The 24432-nt window shown below is 46.5% G+C and overlaps 1 protein-coding gene, 2 long non-coding RNA genes and 1 pseudogene across 5 annotated transcripts; 1 reads left to right on the top strand and 3 right to left on the bottom strand.

Moving 5' to 3' along the window:
• Positions 1 to 176: 176 nt before the first annotated feature.
• On the bottom strand, positions 177 to 24369 carry SLC25A15 (solute carrier family 25 member 15). 2 transcript variants are annotated; one of them, XM_082216503.1, is made up of 7 exons: positions 24231 to 24369; positions 13454 to 13582; positions 8179 to 8437; positions 6476 to 6613; positions 1989 to 2158; positions 1092 to 1250; positions 177 to 449 (listed from the first exon to the last, which is right to left on the bottom strand). In XM_082216503.1, the coding sequence occupies exons 2-7, from the start codon at positions 13506 to 13508 to the stop codon at positions 328 to 330; spliced, it is 903 nt and encodes a 300-aa protein (XP_082072629.1). In that variant the 5' UTR covers positions 13509 to 13582; positions 24231 to 24369; the 3' UTR covers positions 177 to 327. The 2 variants fall into 2 exon arrangements, with proteins under 2 accessions (XP_082072629.1, XP_082072628.1); XM_082216502.1 differs by lacking the exon at positions 24231 to 24369 and adding an exon at positions 15791 to 15956.
• Positions 2211 to 5359, bottom strand: LOC309528889. Its single transcript, XR_014217961.1, has 2 exons — positions 3587 to 5359; positions 2211 to 3220 (listed from the first exon to the last, which is right to left on the bottom strand). It is a non-coding gene; the product is annotated as an uncharacterized lncRNA (long non-coding RNA).
• On the top strand, positions 17028 to 20664 carry LOC309528858. The gene is made up of 2 exons (XR_014217927.1): positions 17028 to 20142; positions 20173 to 20664. It is a non-coding gene; the product is annotated as an uncharacterized lncRNA (long non-coding RNA).
• Positions 21123 to 24369, bottom strand: LOC309528805 (WD repeat-containing protein 5 pseudogene; annotated as a pseudogene). Its single transcript, XR_014224689.1, has 2 exons — positions 24231 to 24369; positions 21123 to 22503 (listed from the first exon to the last, which is right to left on the bottom strand). The product of XR_014224689.1 is annotated as a WD repeat-containing protein 5 pseudogene (transcript).
• Positions 24370 to 24432: the final 63 nt, after the last annotated feature.

The raw sequence follows: 24432 nt of genomic DNA, 5'->3' as shown, positions 1-24432 counted from the left end.
GCATGGAAGTTACTATAACCTGACAGAATTAAATGTGTTACTTTAACATGCTTTTTTTAAAAAAACCAACACAGCATTGCTTGTATAGCTCTTATATTAGTTGACCATCCAAGCTCTCTTAAGAGATCTTATTATCTGCAGTTGTCTAGGCACTGAACGCAAGTAACCACACAAAGTTTAGAAAAAAACCCCCAACATATTTATTTAAAACATCAGTTTAAAAAATAAAACCAGAATCTTTAAAACTTGATTTTTTGTTGTTGTTCTTGCAGCAGCTCTCATGACCTATAAAGGTTTCCAATGATTTTAAGTCTACAATAAAAAATATTACACATCAAACTGGTTCATCATCAGTCTTCGACTGTACTCATAGGCAAGGAACAATGCACCGTTGGCTGGGAACGCTCGAATCATAGTTGGTTTCAGTCCCGAATACAAGGCAAAGACACCTGTCAATAAGAGTTAAAATGTTAACAGAAGCTGCTGCTTGGAACCAGTCTCCCTCTCGATTCTTAAAAGCTTAGGTGCAACTATAGCATTTTTAAAAACATGGAATAATGGCATTATTTATATATAGAATAGTATAAACTACCCATGACCCTGAGATTAAGAGTCTCATGCTCTACTGCCTTAGCTATCCCAGAGGGCTTACATACTGCTATTCAGAGTAAATCCATTGAAATTAATGGACCCAAGTTAGTTGTAGCCATTAATTTCACTGGGTCTACTTTGAGTAAAAGTTAGTTGCATGCAACCCATACTGCTCAATACCAGGCAAACTCAGCCCTCCAGATGTTTTGGGACTACAACTCCGATCATCCCTAGCTAACAGGACCAGTGGTCAGGGATGGTGGGAGCTGTAGTCCGAAAACATCTGGAGGGCTGAGTTTGCCTATGCCTGCCTTAGCAGGAATTAGAGGCAGAGATAACAGAATAGTAGGTAATAGAGAATATATAAATAAATAAAAACAAATATAGAAAGGCTATGGAACACAAGACATTTAGTTCTAGGTATAGTCCACAATTTGTGTCAGTACAGGTTCCTTGATATTCCCTGTCCCACAGCCCTGGTTTTGGTTTCATTTTCTAACCTTCTTTCCGGAGCACACTTGCGAATGTTACCATGAAGCCTGCCTGTTTTCCAGCCATGGAAAGAACCTGAATTCTAGATTTGATGCAGTCAATGGGATATACAGCAATCCAGAGACACATGCCACCGAAACCGCCGCTGATCATCAGTGCCACAGGACCTACAAAACCAAGCAGAGGTGGGCTAAGACGAGGTCTCGGCACCTGAAGCAAAACATCCATCCGTTTCCCTCACTCTAGTAGTGTAAAAAAAAATTGTATACACACACACACAGAGCGATTGGGCCACGACATGCACAAACACTACAAGATGCATTAAATCTCCCAGGGACGGTCAGCAGCCAGATATAGATTGAACACATGGGGAGTTAATTTTAATCGTATGATACCTGTCTTTCCATTCCTACTTCATTGTCCCTTTGGCCTTTCTTGGGATGTGCTCTCAGCTGAGCCTCTGTGTGTGCTGCTAGCCAGCTGTTGAGATGACTGCTGTATTGCAGGGAATGAGGACAACACTTTCCTCTGTCAAATGCTCTTGCTTTGGGGCAGGTGAGACCAAATGCAAAACTCAAATAGCAAGTGTAGAATTCATCTCTACAACCATAATATACGTAGGATGCACATGCTCTTAACACCCCATCACTAGTGCTACATGTAAAAATATATTCCAGTAATCCAGTTTCGTAAGAAATTGTCCAAATTGCCAATCAGTGTATTTTCAAACAACATGGCTGACTGCAGAACCAAGTCGATGCACTTCATAAACATTCGTTTATGGAAGGATTGGAAAAGTTTCATTCCCAACATTAGAAACACTGTAAAAAAGAAACCTATGGAAGGTTGCTCTATCAGAACTATTTAGACTCATTTAAACACCCTTAACAAGTCAAACAACATACCTAATTCCTCTTTTGGCCTTCCAAATGCAAAAAATGTTCGGCTCAGTTCATATCCTCCAAAGAACAAAAAATAGCCTGGGATTTCGCGCAGCAAAGTGCTGGACCAGCCACGGTAGAATCCAAGGGGACCGTCCTTTTTCAGAACACCTTTCACTACTGACCAAACTGTACTAAGAGAGGAACAAGACTGTCAGAACAGTTACGTAAACGGAAACTGTGTGAATTATTATTTTTTGAAAGAGGGGGGCCATTTGCTCAAGGCCTTGTACACACAAGGCTGGCAGAAGCACAATTAGGAACGTCAAGCTCCTGTCCTAGAACATGGTGAAATAACAAAATAGTCACAGAAAATTAAATCAGAGGCTTCCGTTCCTCAAGAATCAAGTCCAGCTTCATCAGTAGTTTTGTACGATTTAGACAAGCAAATGTCCAGTCACTGGTTATCTCAGATGAAAATTTTCGTCTTGAGTTGCCAAAGCACTTGCAAGATGTGCCAAGGGTCGCAGTCTGAGCTCTAGATACATCTGAGGCCAAGCTCTACAGCAGGGCTTCCCAAACTCGAGGCTCCAGCTGTTTCTGGACTACAACACCCATCATCCCTGACCATCATCCTGCTAGCTAGGGATGATGGGAGTTGTAGTCTCAAAACAGCTGGAGAACCAAGTTTGGAAAACACTGCTCTACAGGAACAAGTGAATCACAGCCTCCTGTTGAAGGGAGAAACTTGCCATGATTAGGATAGATGCATGGGGATCCTTGAATAAACACCCCATCTTTATGAAATCACCATCTCTTATAATAATAACAATTTATTATTTGTACCCCGCCCATCTGGCTGGGTTTCCCCAGCCACTCTGGGCGGCTTCCACAGAGACCAAAAATGTGGTTTGGGCAGGGATATATACACACACAACTGTCCAAGCTTATCACAGGGCCTTTTGCTGCTTCTGGACTGGGATGTGGGCCTATGCAGGCCAGGCAGCAACTCTGTATATATAAAATAGTTCCATTCCCATACAGGAGATTCTTGAGCACTTGCCATTGTGGAAGCCAAACAGCCAGGGGGGAATTCTGAGCTTTACTTCTCTGCCATGCCTTTGCCTGCAATTCAGCTACAGCAAAGATGCCTCATCCCCAAGACTGAGCCGGCAACAATTCATACTCTGTTTCAGGCAGCAATTATGGCAGCCTTTTATCCGAAGGATCATGCTTGCCATCAAGGGCAGCAGAATCTCAGGCCATGGACCTTGTTAGGTAAAGGTAAAGGGACCCCTGACCATTAGGTCCAGTTATGACCGACTCTGGGGTTGAGGTGCTCATCTCGCTTTATTGGCCGAGGGAGCCGGCGTACAGCTTCCGGGTCCTGTGGCCAGCATGACTAAGCCGCTTCTGGCGAACCAGAGCAGCACATGGAAACGCCGTTTACCTTCCCACCGGAGTGGTACCTATTTATCTACTTGCACTTTGACGTGCTTTCGAACTGCTTGGTTGGCAGGAGCAGGGACCAAGCAACGGGAGCTCACCCCGTCGCAGGGATTCGAACCGTCGACCTTCTGATCGGCAAGTCCTAGGCTCTGTGGTTTAACCCACAGCGCCACCCGCGTCCCTTGGACCTTGTTACAAGTCCCAATTTGGCTTGGATGTCGGTTTTCTCCAACCACACCCAACATCGTAGGGGGAGCTGGGTGTGGGGCAGGCGAGGTCATTGCTTTCAAGGAACCATTGGAGCTGAAACTGAGCTCCCAATTATCCTTTTGCAAGCAGGGCTCAGCTGGGACAAGCTGCTCTCCATCTGCGTACCAAAGCCGAGGAGAGGGGAGGAGACGCAGGGCTTCTTCCACCCGTCAAAAGTTGTCCCTTGGGTGGTGGGGGAGATAAGTTTGCCACCCGCTTGATTTAAACCCTTCCTTTACCACTGCTATTAAAACACCTCTGTGTTTTACAACACCCCTTTAATAATAATAATAATAATAATAATAATAATTTTTATTTATACCCCGCCCTCCCCAGCCAAGGCCGGGCTCAGGGTGGCTAACAAGGAATAATAAAAACAAGTTGAATGAATACAACTTAAAAACAAGATTAAAATACAACAATTAAAATATTGAAACATTAAAATATTAAAATGCAGCCTCACCACAGGGGAAGAAAGGGGGGGGAGAGGGGGAAGGAATCAAACTGGCTCCAAGCCAAAGGCCAGGCGGAACAACTCTGTCTTACAGGCCCTGCGGAAAGAAATCAGATCCTGCAGGGCCCTGGTCTCATGAGGCAGAGCGTTCTACCAGGCTGGAGCCAGTGTCGAAAAAGCCCTGGCTCTGGTTGAGGCTAATCTAACTTCCTTAGGGCCTGGGACCTGTAGGGTGTTGCTATTTATGGACCTTAAGGTCCTCCGTGGGGCATACCAGGAGAGGCGGTCCTGTAGGTACGAGGGTCCTAGGCTGTGAAAGGCTTTAAAGGTCATAATCAGCACCTTAAATCTGACCCTGTACTCCACCGGGAGCCAGTGCAGCTGGAAAAGAACTGGGTGAATATGCTCCCATGGCAGGGACCCCGTGAGGAGCCTCGCTGCAGCATTCTGCACCCGCTGGAGTTTCTGGGACAACTTCAAGGGCAGCCCCGCGTAGAGCGAATTACAGTAGTCAAGCCTGGAGGTGACCGTCGCATGGATCACTGTGGCCAGGTTGGGGCAGGACTATCCGGCTCAGCCGGCACTGCTCTGTGCGTTGTTGCAACCTTTATTGTAGCAACGTTATGCCCTCACATAAAAAGGCTCCTATCTCGAGGGGAAAGTGCTACTGGAAGGGATGGGGATAAGTGCGTGCGAGGCCTGAGATGAATTGGGCCAAAGCATATGCAAGGCTGGATATTAAGAGGGGGAAGGACCAACAAGAGTCTTTGAGGCTGGCCCAACGGAAGCAGCAGCTTGCAACAACAGGAAGGGCACTATCTCTACAAGCAGGGGACATCTTGTCAGTACAAAGGATTAGCTGTCAGAACGGGGGTAGACTGCTGGCTAAGAAACAGCGCTACAAACCAGTATGTCTCTGGTTTAATCTAGCCTCTCCCGCGAACTTGCTAGGCAAGTAGCCACACTTATCCTGAACCTACCCACCTGCAACATGAGGGGGACGAGAATACTGACATAGTTGTAAGGGCAACGCATGTGAAACAGTCTGAATGCTCAAAAGGAGTGTGCAGAAATGTTAAGTGTTACTGTTAATGGCTTTGGGGCATGCGTACTTAATAGATTTCGTTGAGTACAGCATAAAGCATTGGTCTGGACAGGAGCTTCTAAACCAGGGGCTGGCAAAGTTTTTGTGGCTTGGGCCGGTTCATGGTCCCGCAGACGCCACAGCGGGCCGGAGTGCATGCGCGCATGCATGCGCACACACTATTTCTGGAGGAGGTGTGCACAGCTTCCCATTGGCTGCAGGAGCTTCCTGCAGCCAATGGGAAGCCGGCCAGCGTTGTGGAAGGCAGTCCCCACTCTGCTCCGGTTTAGCACGGTGCACAGGAACTGACCGAGTGGGTGGCGGGGGTCCAGGGGCCGGTTAAATGACCCCCATGGGCCACTTATGGCCGGTGGGCATTAGGTTGATGACCCCTGTGTGGCGTTTGCCTCCTAGGTGGGTCATAAGGAAAGGGTTAAAATGAGTGTGATGGGATTGGCCAGTGGAAACTGATAGGAGGAGTTAGGGTTAGAGGGAGAGTTGTGTAGAAGTCAGTTGGGAGTTGGGAGTTGAAGAAGGAGGAGGGAGGAATAGTCTGTGTTGGTCAAGCTGTGTGGTGAGAGAGTGAGAGGAATTGTTAGGTGGAGTCAGATACAGTGGTGCCTCGCAAGACGAAAAGAATCCGTTCTGTGATTCTCTTCGTCTAGCGGTTTTTTCGTCTTGCGAAGCAAGCCCATTGACGGATTAGCGGATTAGCGCTATTAGCAGCTTTTAGCGCCTTATCTGCTGATCAGATCAACTGATAAGCGGCTTAGAAAAAGGGGGGGGAAGGGAAAAAAACCAGCAGGAACTCGCAAGACATTGTCGTCTTGCGAAGCAAGCCCATAGGAAACAAACTTGCAAGACGTTTTCATTTTTCGTCTTGCGAAGCAAGCCCATAGGGAAATTCGTCTTGCGAAGCACCTCCAAAACGGAAAACTATTTCGTCTAGCGAGTTTTCCGTCTTGTGAGGCATTCATCTTGCGGGGCACCACTGTAGTTAGTTGGGATAATCAGTTTGAAGTTGCTAGGATCGAATAGGACAGTTAAGGAACTAAGATTAAGAAACTGCCAAGAAAAATTAACTGTAACCATAAGCTTGTTCATGCCTATAAAAATAAACTTGATTATTTGTTAATGTTAACAACTGACTGTACCCGTTAGAAAAGGGTTGGTGGCAGCGAAGAAAGCAATCACAGTGGTGGCAAGGGGTCAATAGACTGTCAAACGTCCGGGGGCCCTGTGTGATCGTCACACCCTGTTCTAAACGATACTTACTTGTGTCCGTGCACAATCTTCCCAGATAACTGCATTTCGTGCATGGCCTGCAGGCGACACTTCACAAGTTCTGTGGGACAGAGGACCAAGGTTGCAAAGGCAGAAGCAAAGGAGCCAGCAGCAGCATTTTGAAGGTCACTGCAAGAAAGACAAATTGCGTTTGGCACACGGGAGTCAGAAGCTTTGACTTGCAACACAGCGGTGGCCATGCAGAGTTCCAGTTCTCCCTGCAGAGGAGCACCTTATGACAACAGAGTGGTCCCACACACAGAAGCAGGGGACACTGTTAGTACAGTGGTACCTCGCAAGACGAATGCCTCGGAAGACGAAAAACTCGCAAGACGAAAGAGTTTTGCGTTTTTTGAGTTGCTTCGCAAGACGAATTTCCCTATGGGCTTGCTTCGCAAGACGAAAACGTCTTGCAAGTTTGTTTCCTTTTTCTTAAAACCGTTAATACCCAGGGTGACTTCAAGGAGCAACTCATAGCACGCGGCGTGGTAGCCTTTTTTGAGGTTTTTGAAGACTTTGGTGATTTTGAAGACTTTGGGAAACCGTGCTTCGCAAGACGAAAAAACTCGCAGAACGAATTAATTTCGTCTTGCGAGGCACCACTGTACAAGGATCAGGGCATCTGGCTTCCAGTGCAGAATCAGGATAGGAAGAGATGTACTGAATCAAGTAGTCCATCCCAGCTGTCAGGCACGATATGGTATAACCGAAGTATCACTGGTTGACACCTTTCCTATCAAACTCCTCTAGCAAACCTGTAAGGAATTTCCCAGCCACAAGACGCAACTTATTCCATAAAGCTACATTTGGGTGATTCCAACTAAGACTCAAAACAGATTCACTAAAATTAATGGACAAAAATTAGTCATTTCCATTGGTTTCAGTGGGTCCGCTCTGACAAACATTGGATACAACCCAATTATCTTAAAATTTCATTTACATCCTCTCTCCTTTAATTGTCCTTTCTCTGTTAAACACGTTTGAGAACAGAATCACACACAGCTAATATATTTCTTCATATGCTGATGTTGCTTTTGTTTCTCCATAAATGTTCTGTTATATAAAATATTAATGTATTATTATATGATTGCCGCCCCCTTTTCCTTATGCCATGGGTAGGCAAACTAAGGCCCAGGGCCCGGATTCGGCCCAATCACCTTCTAAATCCGGCCTGTGGATGGTCCGGGAATCAGCATGTTTTTACATGAGTAGAATGTGTGCTTTTATTTAAAATGCATCTCTGGGTTATTTGTGGGACATAGGAATTTGTTCAAGTTGCTTGGAACCTTCAGGTGCCAAGCAGCTAAGAAGTTTAAAAAATAAAAAACACAATACAGTGGTACCTCGGGTTACAGATGCTTCAGGTTACAGAGTCCGCTAACCCAGAAATAGTACCTTGGGTTAAGAACTTTGCTTCAGGATGAGAACAGAAATCGTGCTCCGGCAGCGCGGCGGCAGCAGGAGGCCCCATTAGCTAAAGTGGTACCTCAGGTTAAGAACAGTTTCAGGTTAAGAAAGGACCTCTGGAACGAATTAAGTTCTTAACCCATGGTACCACTGTAAAATAATCAAGCCATACATTGTGCAGCTAGTAAAAGGTTTGTGCTCCTAGCCCTGCCTGTTTTGATACTTATTTTTAGCATCTCCTAGTGACAAGAATGGTATATGAGGGAAGAGGAAAGACGGTCACCAACCTCAACTCTGCTTTCCTGTCTAGTCCAACGATTCTCCTCACAATGTTTTGGCAAAAGCCGTAACACATGAAGAGCACTGCATTTTCGGCAATGTTAGCGACCAGAGCCGGGGTTGTGCCCTTGTAGAAGCCTCGAAACCCCACTTGCTTGTAAGTCTTCACAAAACAGTCCACAAGCCCTCGGTACATGGCAGGGAACGTTTGCATTTTCACCTTGGCGGTATCGAATGGCTGGCCAGTAATCACACAGGCAGTGCCTCCTGCACAAAAAACAACAACAATCATTTGCAAACATGAGAAGTCTCCCTGCGATGGTACAAATTTAATCTCTTCGCTCACCAATGCCCCTTATTAAAATATGGATTAAGGTTTTAAATAAGTTTCCTTAAGTAATATATTGTTTCAGCTATATTTTGTAAACCATCCTGGAATCTTAACAGAGGAAGGGCAGTTAAAAAAAAATGAAACAAAGCAAATAAAGCAAAATGAAATGAGTTTCTGAGAGAGCTAAAATTATAACTGAGAAAAAGCGACGTGGCACACTTAAAAACAGCAACTGCTAGAATGAATAGGCACTGCACTACTTAATTCCACAGAATAAAGGTAAAGGTAAAGGGACCCCTGACCATTAGGTCTAGTCGCAGACGACTCTGGGGTTGCGGCGCTCATCTCGCTTTATTGGCCGAGGGAGCCGACGTACAGCTTCTGGGTCATGTGGCCAGCATGACTAAGCCACTTCTGATGAACCAGAGCAGCACACGGAAACACGTTTACCTTCCCGCTGGAGCGGTACCTATTTATCTACTTGCACTTTGACGTGCTTTTGAACTGCTAGGTTGGCAGGAGCTGAGACCGAGCAACGGGAGCTCACCCCGTCGCGGGGATTCAAACCACCGACCTTCTGATCGGCAAGTTCTAGGCTCTGTCGTTTAATAATAATAATAATAATAATAATAATAAATTTTATTTATATCCCGCCCTCCCCAGCCAAAGCCGGGCTCAGGGCGGCTAACAACAATCAAATAATCAGTCAAATAATCACACAATCTAAAAATATTTCATTATAAAATTAATTAAATCAAATTGATGGCAACCAATTATGCAGAATTATGTGCAGGTTGCCAGAGGAGGGAGTCAGGCTGCGCCCTGACCAAAGGCCTGGCGGAACAACTCTGTCTTGCAGGCCCTGCGGAAAGATGTCAGGTCTCGCAGGGCCCTAGTCTCTTTTGACAGAGCATTCCACCAGTTTGGAGCTGCAGCCGAGAAGCCCTGGCTCTAGTTGAGGCCAGCCTAACCTCTCTGAGGCCTGGGACCTTGAGGATGTTATTATTTGCAGACCGTAGGTTTCTCTGTGGGGCATACCAGGAGAGGCGGTCCCGTAGGTACGAGGGTCCTAGGCCGTATAGGGCTTTAAAGGTTAAAACCAGCACCTTAAACCTGATCCTGTACTCCACCGGGAGCCAGTGCAGCTGGTATAATACCGGATGAATGTGCTCTCGCAGCGAAGACCCCATAAGGAGTCTCGCCGCGGCATTCTGCACCCGCTGGAGTTTCTGGGTCAGTCTCAAGGGCAGCCCCACGTAGAGCGAGTTACAATAATCCAGTCTGGAGGTGACCGTCGCATGGATCACAGTGGCTAGGTCAGGACGAGAGAGATAAGGGGCCCACTTAACCCACTGTGCCACCAGCGTCCCTTATTCCACAGAATACTACCAGTTAATTTCCTTTCAGTACAAATGTACATGCTGCAAAGCTGTAATATCAAGAGCCAGAATGACTTGAGTCCAACAGAACAGTGGTACCTCGGTTCTTGAACGAAATCCGTTCCGGAAGCCCGTTCGGCTTCCGAAACATTTGAAAACCGAGGCACGGCTTCCCATGGGTTGCAAGAGCTTCTTGCACTCAGTGGAAGCCACATCGCATGTTCGGGTTGTGAAAAACATTCGAAAACAGAAGCATTTACTTCTGGGTTTCAGCTTTCGAGAACTGTAATGTACAACAGAGTTATTTGGGAACAGAGGTTCCATTGTAGTTAAATAGCCACATACTCTCTGAACTACTGTACTTCAGCGTTGTCAGGGGGTGGGATAGCCTCACTATGAGGCCCTGAGCTCCTTAGAAAAACGATGGGACACGTGTAAGAAATGTAATATAATAACAACCTGATACTATATGATGCTTCTTCTGAACAGTGTTTGCAAAACAGTGGGCAGCAACAGCCTGATTTTTTCCTAATCCTCATCCCCCCCTCCCAGTGCACAGTGCGCACACACATTGGTGCAAAATGGCTTGTTGTTGTTGTTGTTTAGTCATTTAGTCGTGTCCGACTCTTCGTGACCCCATGGACCAGAGCACACCAGGCACTTCTGTCTTCCACTGCCTCCCGCAGTTTGGTCAAACTCATGCTGTAGCTTCAAGAACACTTTCCAACCATCTCGTCCTCTGTCGTCCCCTTCTCCTTGTGCTCTCCATCTTTCCCAACATCAGGGTCTTTTCCAGGGAATGTTCTCTGGGTGGCCAAAGTATTGGAGCCAAAGTATTGGAGCCTCAGCTTCAGGATTTGTCCTTCCAGTGAGCACTCAGGACTGATTTCCTTAAGAATGGATAGGTTTGATCTTCTTGCAGTCCATGGGACTCTCAAGAGTCTCCTCCAGCACCAGAATTCAAAAGCATCAATTCTTCGGCGATCAGCCTTCTTTATGGTCCACTCTCATTTCCGTACATCACTACTGGGAAAATCATAGCTTTAACTATACGAACCTTTGTTGGCAAGGTGATGTCTCTGCTTTTAAGATGCTGTCTAGATTTGTCATTGCTTTTCTCCCAAGAAGCAGGAGTCTTCTAATTTCGTGGCTGCTGTCACCATCTGCAGTGATCATGGAGCCCAACAAAGTAAAATCTCTCACTGCCTCCATTTCCCCCCTTCTATTTGCCAGGAGGTGATGGGCCCAGTGGCCATGATCTTCGTTTTTTTGATGTTGAGCTTCAGACCATATTTTGCGCTCTCCTCTTTCACCCTCAATAAAAGGTTCTTTAATTCCTCCTCACTTTCTGCCATCAAGGTTGTGTCATCTGCATAGAGACCTATATTGTGGAGGCACTGTCTCCCTAAGGCCAAAGGCCCGGAGTGGTTGAATTTGGAGAAAATAGTGGTGGCTTCACTCCTGGCCCATGAAACCATGCTCCCCCAAGCCAGCCCACACAAATCCCCACACCCTAAACAAATCCATGCCTCATGGAGGCTCCTCAGAGCAAAGCTATGTACCCAACCAAAAATAAGTGTTCGTCCTGAAGTCAGTGGCGGAACATAGGCCTGCGCTGCCCAGGGCAGGTACACTTATGGGGGGGGCGTGGTGTGGAGGGCCCTCAGGGGGCCGGAGCGTAGCGTGTGAACTGCTGCCGGGTGTGGAGCAAGCCGCCTATGGGGCCAGAGCGAACCGCCCATGGCGGACATTCGGCGCACCGCCCACCCGCGACTCCCAAGCCTCCCCCAAGCTGTCAAAATGAAGGGGGAAGGGGGAAATACTGCTGGCAAAGCGGCACAGCTCCCCCTTACCCGAACAGCCCGGGGTAAGCTTGGGAGTTGTGGGCGCACCGAATGTCACCCGCCTCAGTGAGGGCACCTGGGACGGTCCGCCCATCTTCCTATGCCCCTGCCTGAAGTCACAGCTCTTGGAAGCCATTCTGAACTCGGAGAGCTGTGAGCAGCTAGCAATTGTGAAAAGCAGCTGTGCCCAACTTACTGCTAGAACAGTTGCCCTTTTTTTTTTGCTAGGAGAGGGAAGATACAACAAAAAAAGCAACATCAGCAAGTTTGATGTTTAGGCTAACTTTCAAAGAAAAAATAACAGCTGTTCTTGTGAAACAATGCTATTACCGTATTTTTCGCCCCATGGGACGCACTTTTTCCTCTCCAAAAATGAAGGGGAAATGTGTGTGCGTCCTATGGGGCGAATGCAGGCTTTCGCTGAAGCCTGGAGAGCGAGAGGCATCGGTGCGCACCGACCCCTCTCGCTCTCCAGGCATCGGTGCGCACCGACCCCTCTCGCTCTCCAGGCATCGGTGCGCACCGACCCCTCTCGCTCTCCAGGCATCGGTGCGCACCGACCCCTCTCGCTCTCCAGGCTTCAGGAAGCTATCCGCAAGCCTTGCAAGCCCGGTGGGAGTACCCGCGGGCTCACAAGGCTTGCGGGCAGCAGCCTGCAGCCCCCGCGAGTGTCCACAAGCCTTGCGTGCCCGGCAGGAGGTCCCGCCGGGTGCGCGAGGCTTGGGGTGGCAGCCTGTCGCCCGAAGCACGGGGAGCCCTCCGGAGGGCTCCCCCTGCTTCGGGCGAGTGTCTGCAAGCCTCCCGCGCCCGGCAGGAGGTCCCACTGGGTGCGCGAGGCTTGGGGCGGCAGCCTGTCGCCCGAAGCACGGGGAGCCCTTCAGAGGGCTCCCCGTGCTTTGGGCAGGTGAGCGCAAGGCTTGGGGCGGCAGCCAGGGCTGGGGGGGGGGAAATAATTTTTTTAAATTCATTTCCCCCCCAAAAAAATGAGGTGCGTCCTATGGGCCGGTGCGCCTTATAGGACGAAAAATACGGTACCTTAAAAAAACCCCTGTGATTTATTTTAACCTCACCACAGCACTGTGAAGGAGGTTAGGCTGACAGTAACTCAACATCACCTAATAAGCTACATGGCTTAGTGAGGATTTGAACCCGGGTCTTGAAGCTCCCAGTCTGGCACTCAGCTGGGTTCCTGACTGGAGATGCCTGCAGTTACAGTGGGCAGGCAGTGGGAGAAACTTTTATATAAAACAAAACACTTTTATATAAAATAAAACACACCCTGATGAAATAAAAAACCAGTAAGATGCTATTTACACAGGAGTACTCTTGGAATATTTGACTGCAGACTAATAGGAGGTCAACTGACTGGTGTACTAACCCTGTATTGGTTCAATAACGTGAAACACAGAAAACAAATTTATCTTGTCTCTGGTTGTCTTTATTGCTCAACTTTTCTTTGTGATGTATTTTGAAATGTTCATGAAAGCTAACACTAAATGAATTCAGAGCCACAGCTGGAAAACTATTAAGACAGACATGTTTACACTTTTACCTTTCAGCAATAGCCAAGATTTCACTGAAGGAAAGCAACACAACGGAAGCTGGTGATGCATGGTGAAGTCAACATGTTCTCTCCCTCAGCACGTTTAAGGCCCTGCATTGCTGTCACCTGGAGAAGGGCTATCAGTTTCTAAAGGATCTTGCGAAAATAGGATTTCCTCAGACTTACCTACAGCCCCTGCTGTGAGGTCAATGGCAGCTTGAATGACAGGGTTTGTTTTCATGTTTCCCACTGGTTTTGTGGTGGCTCTAAATCATCAAGTTTGCTGCAGCCCACAGGGAGATATGATGGGTACCTCTAAAAGGGTGAAAAGAAGAAAATGATTGTGCCTGCACATTGAACAACATCAAATGAAAGAATGAAAGGATTAACAAACATAAAACAAGACTTAGTATGATATAGTTTTAGACTTACAGTTATGAGAAAAATAAAGTACACCCTCTTTGAATTCTGTAGTTTTACACATCAGGACATAATAACAATAAACTTGTTCCTTAGCAGATCTTAAAATTAGGTGAATACAACCTCAGGTGAACAACAACATATGACATATTACACTGTGGGCCAAAATCTCTCCATAACCGGAGACAGGGGGACAACACCACCTTGCTGAGGGTAAGAATCTTACCAATATAAACAACCCACTAGGGTCACACGTACACACTCAAAACTTTATCCAGTTGTCATCCCCATACATCTAGGCCTGTCATGAGTGTGTGTACATACTTATACAAATTATTGTAAGCATGGATATGATAGTTTAAAATTCATTAAGATTCGGGGACCAGGAGAAGGCTGTGAAAATGTATGGTTCCTTTATTAAATAAACAATCTAGGTAGATTAGGAACATTACAGACAAAAAGCACACTATAAAAGGGAAGCATTTAGCACACACTAAACTGTGCTGCAGTAACATTATCCTATAATCCCATGTGTTTCCCCCAATCGCTCTAATTCCTAATGCAACCTACTTAAACACAAGTACAGTGGCGCCTCGCAAGACGAAATTAATTCGTTCCGCGAGTTTTTTCGTCTTGGGGTTTTTTCGTCTGGCGAAGCACGGTGTCTGAAAAGTTTTGGAAAAGCTTCAAAAAACACCAAAGCCTTCAAAAACCTCAAAAAAGGCTACCACACCACGTGCTATGAGTTGCTCCTCGAAGTCAAGTCGCAACTGTATTAACAGTTTTAAGAAAAAGGAAACAAACTTGCAAGACGTTTCTGTCTTGCGAAGCAAGCCCATGGGGAAAATCGCCTTGCGAAGCAACTCAAAAAACCAAAAACCCTTTCGTCTAGCGAGTTTTCCGCCTTGCGAGGCATTCGCCTTGCGAGGTACCACTGTACTAGGTAAGTCATGCTGGTTCTGCAAGAATTGCCAAAATCAAATGATTCAGACAAAGCCATATTAAGAGCAAAAGTGCAATGGGGAACATTTTCATGCATCAACTCTTCTCAACCCTTACCAAAGTGAGCCTGCAAAACAAAAGAACAAAACTTGAAAGTCCTTTCCAGTAACACCACAGGCGGGGAACAGTTTTTTTTAAAAAAAGAGATTGTTGTACAATCCTTAAGCATTCAATATTTTAAAAAAAAACTTTATCCCCATCAACGCCATCAGTCCAGCGCCAGGACTGGAGTGTCTTATGTCTGGATGGAAAGGGGAAGCTCATGTAGTCAATTAACCACTTTGGTTAATCAATTAGTTATTGTTTTTTATTATTAATAAATAAACCACTTTTACTGCCACAAAAAAATGGATTTCTAGCCTCTTTACCAGTTTAGGAAGTTGCTGCCATTCCAACAGAAAAACATCTCAGCAATCTCTTTAGAGCGGATGGGAAGCTTACTACTGTACTGCAATCTCAATGAACTACCAAAACCAAAAGGATACCATACCTATGGGTGGATCTGAACTAGTGAAAAGCACTTTTTGCTGATGTAAGATGACACACCCAATTTTCAGTGTTCTCCCCTATCTATCACTCTCATGCCCAACTTTCCATAGGCATCTGGTTGGACACAGAAGTCGTTAAAAATGATTGCCAAGTGCAATCATTTAATATCATCATTTAACATTATAATTGTTTAGCATTGCCAGAAGGTCAGACTAAAATCCTTGGTTTTCCTAAAGCGCTTTATGTGCATCTTCATCAAATGCAGTCTTGCCAAGCCCCCAAAATAACAGCAGATGGGAATTCCTCGCACCCAAAACCTCATTTTTTATGACCCGTCACCGGAGAAATTTGCAGAAAATTGAAGTTGCATCCCCTAAAATGACACGCCTGCTGCTGCCAAAGCAAGGGCACCGGGCGAGTTTTGGGGCCTTGCGAGGCAGGGAGGCGCAAGGGGGCTCGGGGGCTTCCCAGGCGGGATTACGCACGGGCGGAAAATGCGCGCCCGGCCTGGGCTCTCCAAACAGCTGATCTCCAAGGGGCGCCCGGCTGGTGCGCCACGTGGGCGCCTGCTGTTGCTGCAGCAGCAGCAGCGCGCCCCCCTCGCCGCCTTACCTGCAGCCGCTGCGCCTCGCGCCCCGCTCGCCCGCATCGCCTGCCCCGGACCCCTCGGGGTGCCCGCCGCGGATCCTTTATAAAGCAGCCGGCTTTGGAGGCGCGCGCCCGGCAAAAAGAGCAGCAGCAGGAGGAGGAGGAGGAGCTGCTGCTGCGCGGCCTGGGAAGCGGAACCCGACGCCCGCCCCGCCAGGAGGCGAAGCTGGCCGGCGGCTCCGCAGTCGCCCGGGAGGCGGGAAGGAAGGCGGACGCCCAGGCGGGCTGGGAAAGAGGCCTCCGAGTCTCCGCTCCAAGCGATGCCCCCCACTCATAACCTCTCGTGTGTGTGTCTGTCTGTCTGTCTGTCTGTCTATCTATCTATCTATCTATCTATCTATCTATATTTAAATTTTCTGTTTTACAATTTAAAGCACTCATTTTTACATCCTTAAGATATCAGTGACTTCCCTTCTTCCCTTTCCATGGTTCATTTTACATATCATACATCCCTGCATATTTTATAAAAACTATACCATTCAGTATTCCATAATAATAATAATAATAATTTATTTATACCCCGCCCATCTGGCTGAGTTTCCCCAGCCACTCTGGGCGGCCCCCAATCAAGTGTTAAAAACAGTACAGCATTAAATATTACATGACATCCAATATAACTTAATTACACTGTTGAATTTATCTTAATGCTGCCAGCATTTTCAGCGGCACACTGTTATTTCCCATATATTCAATAAAGGTTTTCGAATCTTTAATAATAATAATAATTATAATAATAATAATAATTTTATTATTTATATCCCGCCCATCTGGGCGGCTTCCAACAAAACACTAAAATACAATAACCTATTAAACGTTAAAAGCTTCCCTAAACAGAGCTGCCTTCAGGTATCTTCTAAAAGTTTGATAGTTATTTTTCTCTTTGACATCTGAAGAACATATGTTCTTCTTGTTCTCTTATTCTATATATTAAGTCTGCGAGCCGCACATATTCTGTCAATTTAAGTTGCCATTCTTCTTTAGTTGGGACCTTGCTCGTTTTCCATTTTTGGGCTGACAAAACACAGGCCGCAGTAGTGTCATACATAAATAACCTTTTTTGACACATGGGAATTTCAGCCTGAATTATCCCCAACAGAAAGGACTCTTTTTCCCCCATTTCATTATGCATCATTTCATAATGGGTTTTTTGTTCTTTCAATCCATCAAAGGTCTCAGCTTTCAAAACCTGCCCCCTGGAAGGAAAAAAAGTGTGCCCATAAGAGTAGCTTCTTGCACAGCCTTCCTTTTCATTTTGCTATTAATCTATTTTAATTCCCATCAGTTTCACTGTATCTTGCATACAAATACAAAATAAGTGGGATACGTAAAGAATGCAGTGTGTGTTTGTCATGTAAGCATATAACTAATAAATGACAGTGTCCTTTCTAATTGTTCTTACACCGCTTTTGTTACAACTACTGTACTTCTATTGTACTAGAAGTATGTTGTGCAGGTCTTTAACTCCGTGCTTAAAAATAAACATTTTCCCTTCACTATTTATTGCTGTGTTTATAGGAACTGCTTACAAGTGCAACAGCTCATGCAAGGTATCTGGACCAGTTTCAAAGGGGTTGAAAACAGTCACCACACCATGCATTTTAAAATTAAGTTGCCCTCTTGTGACCAAACTGGAGAGCTGAGAAAATGTTAAAGAACCTGAACTGGAAGTGAAACAGAATACATAACAATTTGACTTTCTAACTGTAGCATGTGAGGGAAAGGGAAAGGACCCCTGGATGGTTAAGTCCAGTCAAAGGCAACTATGGGGTTGTGGCGCTCATCTCACTTTCAGGTCGAGGGAGCTGGCGTTTGTCCACAGACAGCTTTCCGGGTTACGTGGCCAGCAGGACTATGCAGCTTCTGGTACACGGAGGACTGTGATGGAATCCAGAGCGCACAGAAAACGCCATTTAGCTGCCCACTGCAGCGGTATCTATTTAACTACTTGCACTAGTACGTATGTGAACCCACTCTCGAAACCTTGGATATTTGACAGACACTATGTGGGTTTAACCACAGAGCCTAGGACTTGCCGATCAGAAGGTTGGCGGTTCGAATCCCCGCAACAGAGTGAGTTCCCATTGTTTGGTCCCTACTCCTGCCAACCTAGCAGTTCGAAAGCATGTCAAAGTGCAAGTAGATAAATAGGTACCACTCCGGCGGGAAGGTAAACGGCGTTTCCGTGTGCTGCTCTGGTTCGCCAGAAGCGGCTTAGTCATGCTGGCCACATGACCCGGAAGCTGTACGCCGGCTCCCTCGGCCAATAAAGCGAGATGAGCGCCGCAACCTCAGTCGGCCACAACTGGACCGAATGGTCAGGGGTCCCTTTACCTTTAACTTTAAAGCTGGTTCTGTTTGTGAAGATCTTCACAGAAAATTTCATGGTTTCAGAGTGCTAATCTAGTCTATACAGTTCATAATCATGATTCAACAAGATTAGGCTTTTGTCCTTCAGGAGAAACATTAAAATACACTTGATCTGACTTTTAAATGATCTTTTATTGCTTTCCAGAAAATAGAACAATGAAAACAGTAAAATAAAATAAAAAATCCACCCTCAAGGAATAGGAGAAGAGAGTCACAGCATTAGTGCTAAACATCCATGCAGTTACCTCTATGCTGCTAAACTTTTATATGACTATGCCCACAGATTTGGTTAGTGTTTAGGACAGTTCCTCTAGCTTATATTGCCACTAAAAGAAACATTATTAATTATTTGTATCTCTGGCAACTCTTTTAAAAGGAAAGCGACCCATAGAAAAACTTGGCCTGTTGTTACAATGCTTTCTTGAAGGCTGGCTCCTAGATTTATAACCCCTCCACGCCTGTGCTTAATTTTGTGCTTTACCGAATTTTGGCCAGGCTTCTTCGTTCCCTGGCCCTAATTCCCACAAGTGTGCTGGTCAACTCTACAAAGTGGACCTTTATCACTTTTCCTCCTCATATCTGGTTATTTTTGTGCAGCCTCCAGGTGTCAAAAATTGCCTTCGGTTGGGATATTTCTTTGGTTTGATGCAAACTGGAAGAAGCAGTGACAGGCAGAAAGGAGGGGTGTTGCATTTTTCACCATGATCAGGATATTGCAAATAATCCTTCCCTAAGGTAAAGGTAAAGGGACCCCTGACCATTCGGTCCAGTCGTAACCGACTCTGGGGTTGCGGCGCTCATCTCGCTTCATTGGCCGAGGGAGCCGGCGTACAGCTTCCGGGTCATGTGGCCAGCATGACTAAGCCGCTTCTGGCAAACCAGAGCAGCGCACGGAAACGCCGTTTACCTTCCCACTGGAGCGGTACCTATTTATTTACTTGCACTTTGATGTGCTTTTGAACTGCTAGGTTGGCAGGAGCTGGGACCAAGCAACAGGAGCTCACCCCATCACGGGGATTCGAACCGCTGACCTTCTGATCAGCAAGTCCTAGGCTCTGTGGTTTAACCCACAGCGCCACCCATGTCCCTATAATCCTTCCCTACATGCCTCAAAAAAAACCCACGAACCTTTTTATGCAGGTTTTCTTTTCTTTCTTTTTTTCCTCACAAAAGAATCCCACTTTTTTATTGTGCATATGGTAAAATACTGATAAGCGCAGAGAAAAGGGAAGAATGTGTAAAATATTGATAAACGCAAAAGAGTAGAAAAGGGATATACCAATGTGGAAGGGGGGGGGGAATAGAATAAAGCCATACCATTAGCAAATACAAGTTCATACAATGAGGTTTCCAAGATAAAATATGTATTTTTGTTTTGTTTTTTACGTTGAAATAACTGTACAGAATTTGTGAAATTTGCCAGAATATACTTTTTTAAGTAAAAACAAACAAAAAGCCACAAGCAAGGACTTTGCAAGACAGAGGTTGAACAGATAATTTGGGGTGGGGGTGGAGTGAAAAGCGTGAAAAGACTTTTACTGTCAAGTAGCATCTACCAGAGAGCATGAAGAACAGGGTGCATTACACAGAAGGACAAAGAAAGAAATCACAGGTTCTGGAAACTTGGATGCATGGGAAATGTGAAGAGGTGCAAGGCAAAAGAACACTTGTTTGGTCACGTTAAAAAAATTGCCACCATGGCTCTTCTATTTAAAGTTTTATGTACTACGGCCTACCCGCCTGGATCGTTTTTTCTTTTTCTTTAAAAACGTTAACATATCCAGATTCTTTCTTTCTTAAGTTTTTGACTTGGTGGTGGTTGCTGTTAGGAGACAGAGTTCCCTCCAAGCAATGAGAATGTCATCTTATTCTCCAAGGAGAGAATAGTAAATGGCTTCCCAGTAGGAAAAGCCACCAATTCATCAAAGAAAACAGATCCTTTTTATTAGGTAAAAGGTAAAGGGACCCCTGACCATTAGGTCCAGTCGTGGCCGACTCTGGGGTTGCGGCGCTCATCTTGCTTTACTGGCCGAGGGAGCTGGCGTACAGCTTCCGGGTCAGGTAGCCAGCAGGACTAAGCCGCTTCTGGCAAACCAGAGCAGCGCACGGAAACGCCACTTACCTTCCCACCGGAGCGTTACCTATTTATCTACTTGCACTTTGACGTGCTTTTGAACTGCTAGGTTGGCAGGAGCTGGGACCGAGCAACGGGAGCTCACCCCGTCGTGGGGATTCGAACCGCCGACCTTCTGATCGGCAAGTCCTAGGCTCTGTGGTTTAACCCACAGCGCCACCCGCGTCCCCCCAACCCCCCCTATATTTGCCCAGTTTGGAGACAAGCCAAAGAGAGAAGTTATTTGGGCCAAGACTAGGAGACATCACCTTCTCAAAGGTTGTTTTGTTTCCTGGTTCCAGTTACAGATAGGTAGCCGTGTTGGTCTGCCATAGTCAAAATAAAAAATTCCTTCCAGTAGCACCTTAAAGACCAACTAAGTTAGTTCTTGGTATGAGCTTTCGTGTGCATGCACACTTCTTCAGATACACTGAAACAGAAGTTGCCAGATCCTTCTATATAGTGAGAAGGTGGGGAGGGGTATTACTCAGAAGGGTGGTGGGAATGGGAGATAGGCAGATATTACAGTCATTAAGAGTCGTCAACAGGCTCATCTCAGCTATCTGCCAATCTCCCATTCCCACCACCCTTCTGAGTAATACCCCTCCCCACCTTCTCACTATATAGAAGGATCTGGCAACTTCTGTTTCAGTGTATCTGAAGAAGTGTGCATGCACACAAAAGTTCATACCAAGAACTAACTTCGTTGGTCTTTAAGGTGCTACTGGAAGGAATTTTTTATTTTGTTTCCTGGCAAATGGGTCTTCAAAAAACACCAACACAGATACAGCAGTCTCTGAAGTGATGCTGAAAGCATTTTAACAGTCACTCTTCCAAAGTTTAATTGTTTTGTCGTTTTCTAGAGCTGCTGAGGCAATGATGTTCTCAGTCGGATGGCAGGCTGTAGAGATCACAACATCTGTATGCCCTTGCAGCTTCTGTACAATCTCTTTTGTTTGGAGGTTCCAAATGTAAACCAGGTTGTCCTCTGAACCAGACACGATCCACTTTTCACCAGTAACGGAGAAGTTGGCAAAGATGCAGTACTTCTCCGTCTTGTGGCCTGTATAGGTTTTTAGGCACTTGCCTTTGCTGTAGTCCCAAAGCTTAAGAGTGTTGTCCAACGTTGCCGCTAGAATATATTTGCCATTGGGAGAGAACTTCACAAAAGACACAGGGGGATTGTCATCATCAACCAGTGTTTTCAAACACTGTCCTGATGCAGTATCCCAGATCCGACAGAGGCCGTCATAGCTGCTGGATACTATCAAGGAGCCATCGCGGTTAAAATGCACTGCTGAAACTGGGTCAGAATGGGCTGGCAAGGTTTTTAGGCACTTCCCGGTTTTGACTTCCCATATCTTCACACTCTCATCAAAGGATCCTGAGACAATGAGGTTGGACTGTGGGTTGAAATTGCAGCAGAAGGCATAGTTGCTGTGCCCCTGCAGGGTTTTCAAGCAATTCCCTGAGCTCACATCCCAAATTTTGAGAGTTTTGTCATCTGAGGCAGATACAAGGAGGTTTGAATCCGATGACCAAGCGACATCAGAGATTTCCAGCTTGTGGCCAGATATGGTTTTCTCAAATTTTCCGTCATAGGCACCCCAGATTTTTATAAGCGTATCGGCCGAAGAACTGGCCAGCCACTCCCCATTGGGACTGAATTTCACAGATGAGACAGCTTTTGTGTGTCCTGCCAGCGTGAACTTCAGGGCATAGTTTGGTTTTACAGGGGCAGGCTTGCCCTGATTGGTTGAAGAGGAGGTTGTTGATTGTGTTTTGGTTGATTCTGAATCTGGCTTGTTCTCTTCCGTTGCCATGGCTGTGAAAACTAGCAAGCCAGGATCTGGGCACTTCACATGATGGAAGTGCAAGCCAGTTCAAAGGAGGGTGTGTGTCTCCAAGTGGGCTGGGGCAACTTCAGAGCTGCAAATTCTCCACTTAGCTATTAAGCTCACTGGCTGTGACCTTGGTGACCCAGTCACTGCCTCTCAGCCTGTTATGTACTGAAGTTCTCACCCTGGGCCAACAGGAGAATACTGTAGATAGTTTTCACTCAGGTCCACATATGCAAATAAGGGATTGAAAGTGACGTTCAGTGATTGGATAGTTACTGAAAGTGGTTACTGTTGCGTTGTAGTGGAGCTCTATATAAGCAGGCTGGCTGAACCCTTCAGTTCAGTTCTGTTCTGGCCTGTGAATAAAAAAGAGCTGTTTGAAGAATTGCTGTGTCGTCTGATATGTTCACCCACAACTTAACACAGCCTGACCTATGTCACATGGTCGCTGTGCAGTTAGAATAGGGAGGTGGGAGAAAGGAACCACGTACACCACATCGAGCTCCCTTAAAAGCACGGCTAGAGGCGCGGCACCACCGGCGCCTTCACCTCAGCGCTCGGTGAGAAAAGCAGCAGCAGCACCTCACTTGAGGAAGAGGAGATACCCAGGGCCTTGCGCAGGTGCACTGAACGGACCCAGCTGGGAAAAAGCGACGCACACTCACAGCACCCGCGCTCGCTGCAGCTTGAAGAAAACCGACGGTAGCAGCGGTGGCTTTGTGCAGGTCTTCTGTGTTTATACTAAAGCATGCCTTTAAAGCACATTGGAAACACAGTCCCCCCCCCCCCGAATTCTGGGCACTGTAGTTTGTTAAGAGTTACTGCAAATTGTAATTCTGTGAGGGCTAAACTACAGTACCCAGAATTCTTTGGTGGTGGAGAATGTGCTTTGGGTGTGCTTTAAAGATGTAGTGTATAGGAAGCAGTTGTGTGACTTCCGTCCCTTGAAATGTCAGGGGGCTTGCCCCGTGGGTTATAATTGTAAAGTTCTGGAGAATCTAGACGAGATTCAGAATTTTCACTCCCTTAGGATTTCCCCAAACTTGTGCCACAGCTTTTCCATACTGGTGCAAACCAATGCTAGGCTTGCTCACCTGGAGTTCCCACCCATTTCAACGGAACTTTCTCTCAGTCTAAAATCCCAGCCTTATTCTGCTGACTTGTCATGGCTTGACAAATGCGCCCACTGGCAGCACAAGCTGGTTTTCTTAGAAGTATGTTCAACAAACTCTCCTTAGCGAACAGTAAAAATAGGAAAAGGAGGAAGGAAATAAACAAGTGAAGGGCAAGTCAGTATAGAGAGAAAGGAAAGAGGAGGACGGGGAAGGAGCAAGAGATGCGTGAAGCAGGAAAGGAAAACCTCTGACAGTAAGAGCGGTTCGACAGTGGAACGGTTTTTAAGCAGAGGTTGTCTGACCATCTGTCATGGAGGCTTTAGCTGAGATTCCTGCATAGCAGGGGGTTGGGGTAGATAACCCTCGAGCATAGCTGTCAACCGTCCATTATTTGGCGGGAAAGTCCCTTATCCCAGCGCCATGTCCCGCTGCTGTCCCTTACTGATGATGTCCCTTAAATTTCCCGGGTTTCAAAGGAAGCAGCTCCTCTCCCTCCTTCCCTCCCTGCTGGCCAGGGAGGAGGGAGGCTACAATTGCGTTGCTTGGCTGTGTTGCTCACCCAAAAAGGAGTCTAAGAACGACTGGGGGGGGGTGGAGCTTGCATGCCTTGTGCCGATCAAATCGGCCATGTTGCCTGGGGACTCGCCTTTGCTCAGCGCTTCCCAGCGGAGAGGTGACAGTGGTTTCCCTTGCTGCATCCCCTTTGCTGGGTTGCTGCGCTGCGGGAACCACTGCTTGAGGCTTCGTTTGGCTGCTGGCTGGGCTTTCTGCCTTTGGCTCAGAGGGGCTCAGAAGTTGAACAAACCTGTGCTCGCAAAATCCCTTATTTTGGCTGCTGATCCCTTATTTTTGAGGCTGCTGGTCCCTTATTTTCAAATCTATAAGTTGACAGCTATGCGCTCGAGGTCCCTACCAGCTCTACAATCCTCTGATTCTATGACCTGCGACGAGAAACTGGGTCGACTTACCTAAATGTCCGCCCGTAGCCGCCAGGGGGAAGCGTGCTGAATCCATAAAGCACCCTATTTACGAAATGCCCATAAGGACGGGAGGAAGAAATAGCCAAATACGGATTTATAGGACGCTTGGCTCTAGGTCTTCTTTAGGGCATGACCAAAGGATTTGCACCTTGGTTCCTTGTGATGCCAACTCCCTGAAGTCTTGCACTGT

The sequence above is a fragment of the Podarcis vaucheri genome, assembly GCF_965113315.1.
Source record: "Podarcis vaucheri genome assembly, chromosome: 3".
NCBI lineage: Eukaryota > Metazoa > Chordata > Lepidosauria > Squamata > Lacertidae > Podarcis > Podarcis vaucheri.
Note: the sequence above shows the minus strand (reverse complement) of the source record. Positions and strands in the feature narration are given on the sequence as shown.

Coding starts and splice junctions, on each gene's coding strand:
- SLC25A15 (XM_082216503.1), bottom strand. CDS start 13,508: ATGAAAACAAACCCTGTCATTCAAGCTGCCATTGACCTCACAGCAGGG. Junction 2,159..6,475: donor AAGATTGTGCACGGACACAA/GTAAGTATCGTT, acceptor TTCCTCTCTTAG/TACAGTTTGGTCAGTAGTGA. Junction 450..1,091: donor AAGTGTGCTCCGGAAAGAAG/GTTAGAAAATGA, acceptor TCTTATTGACAG/GTGTCTTTGCCTTGTATTCG.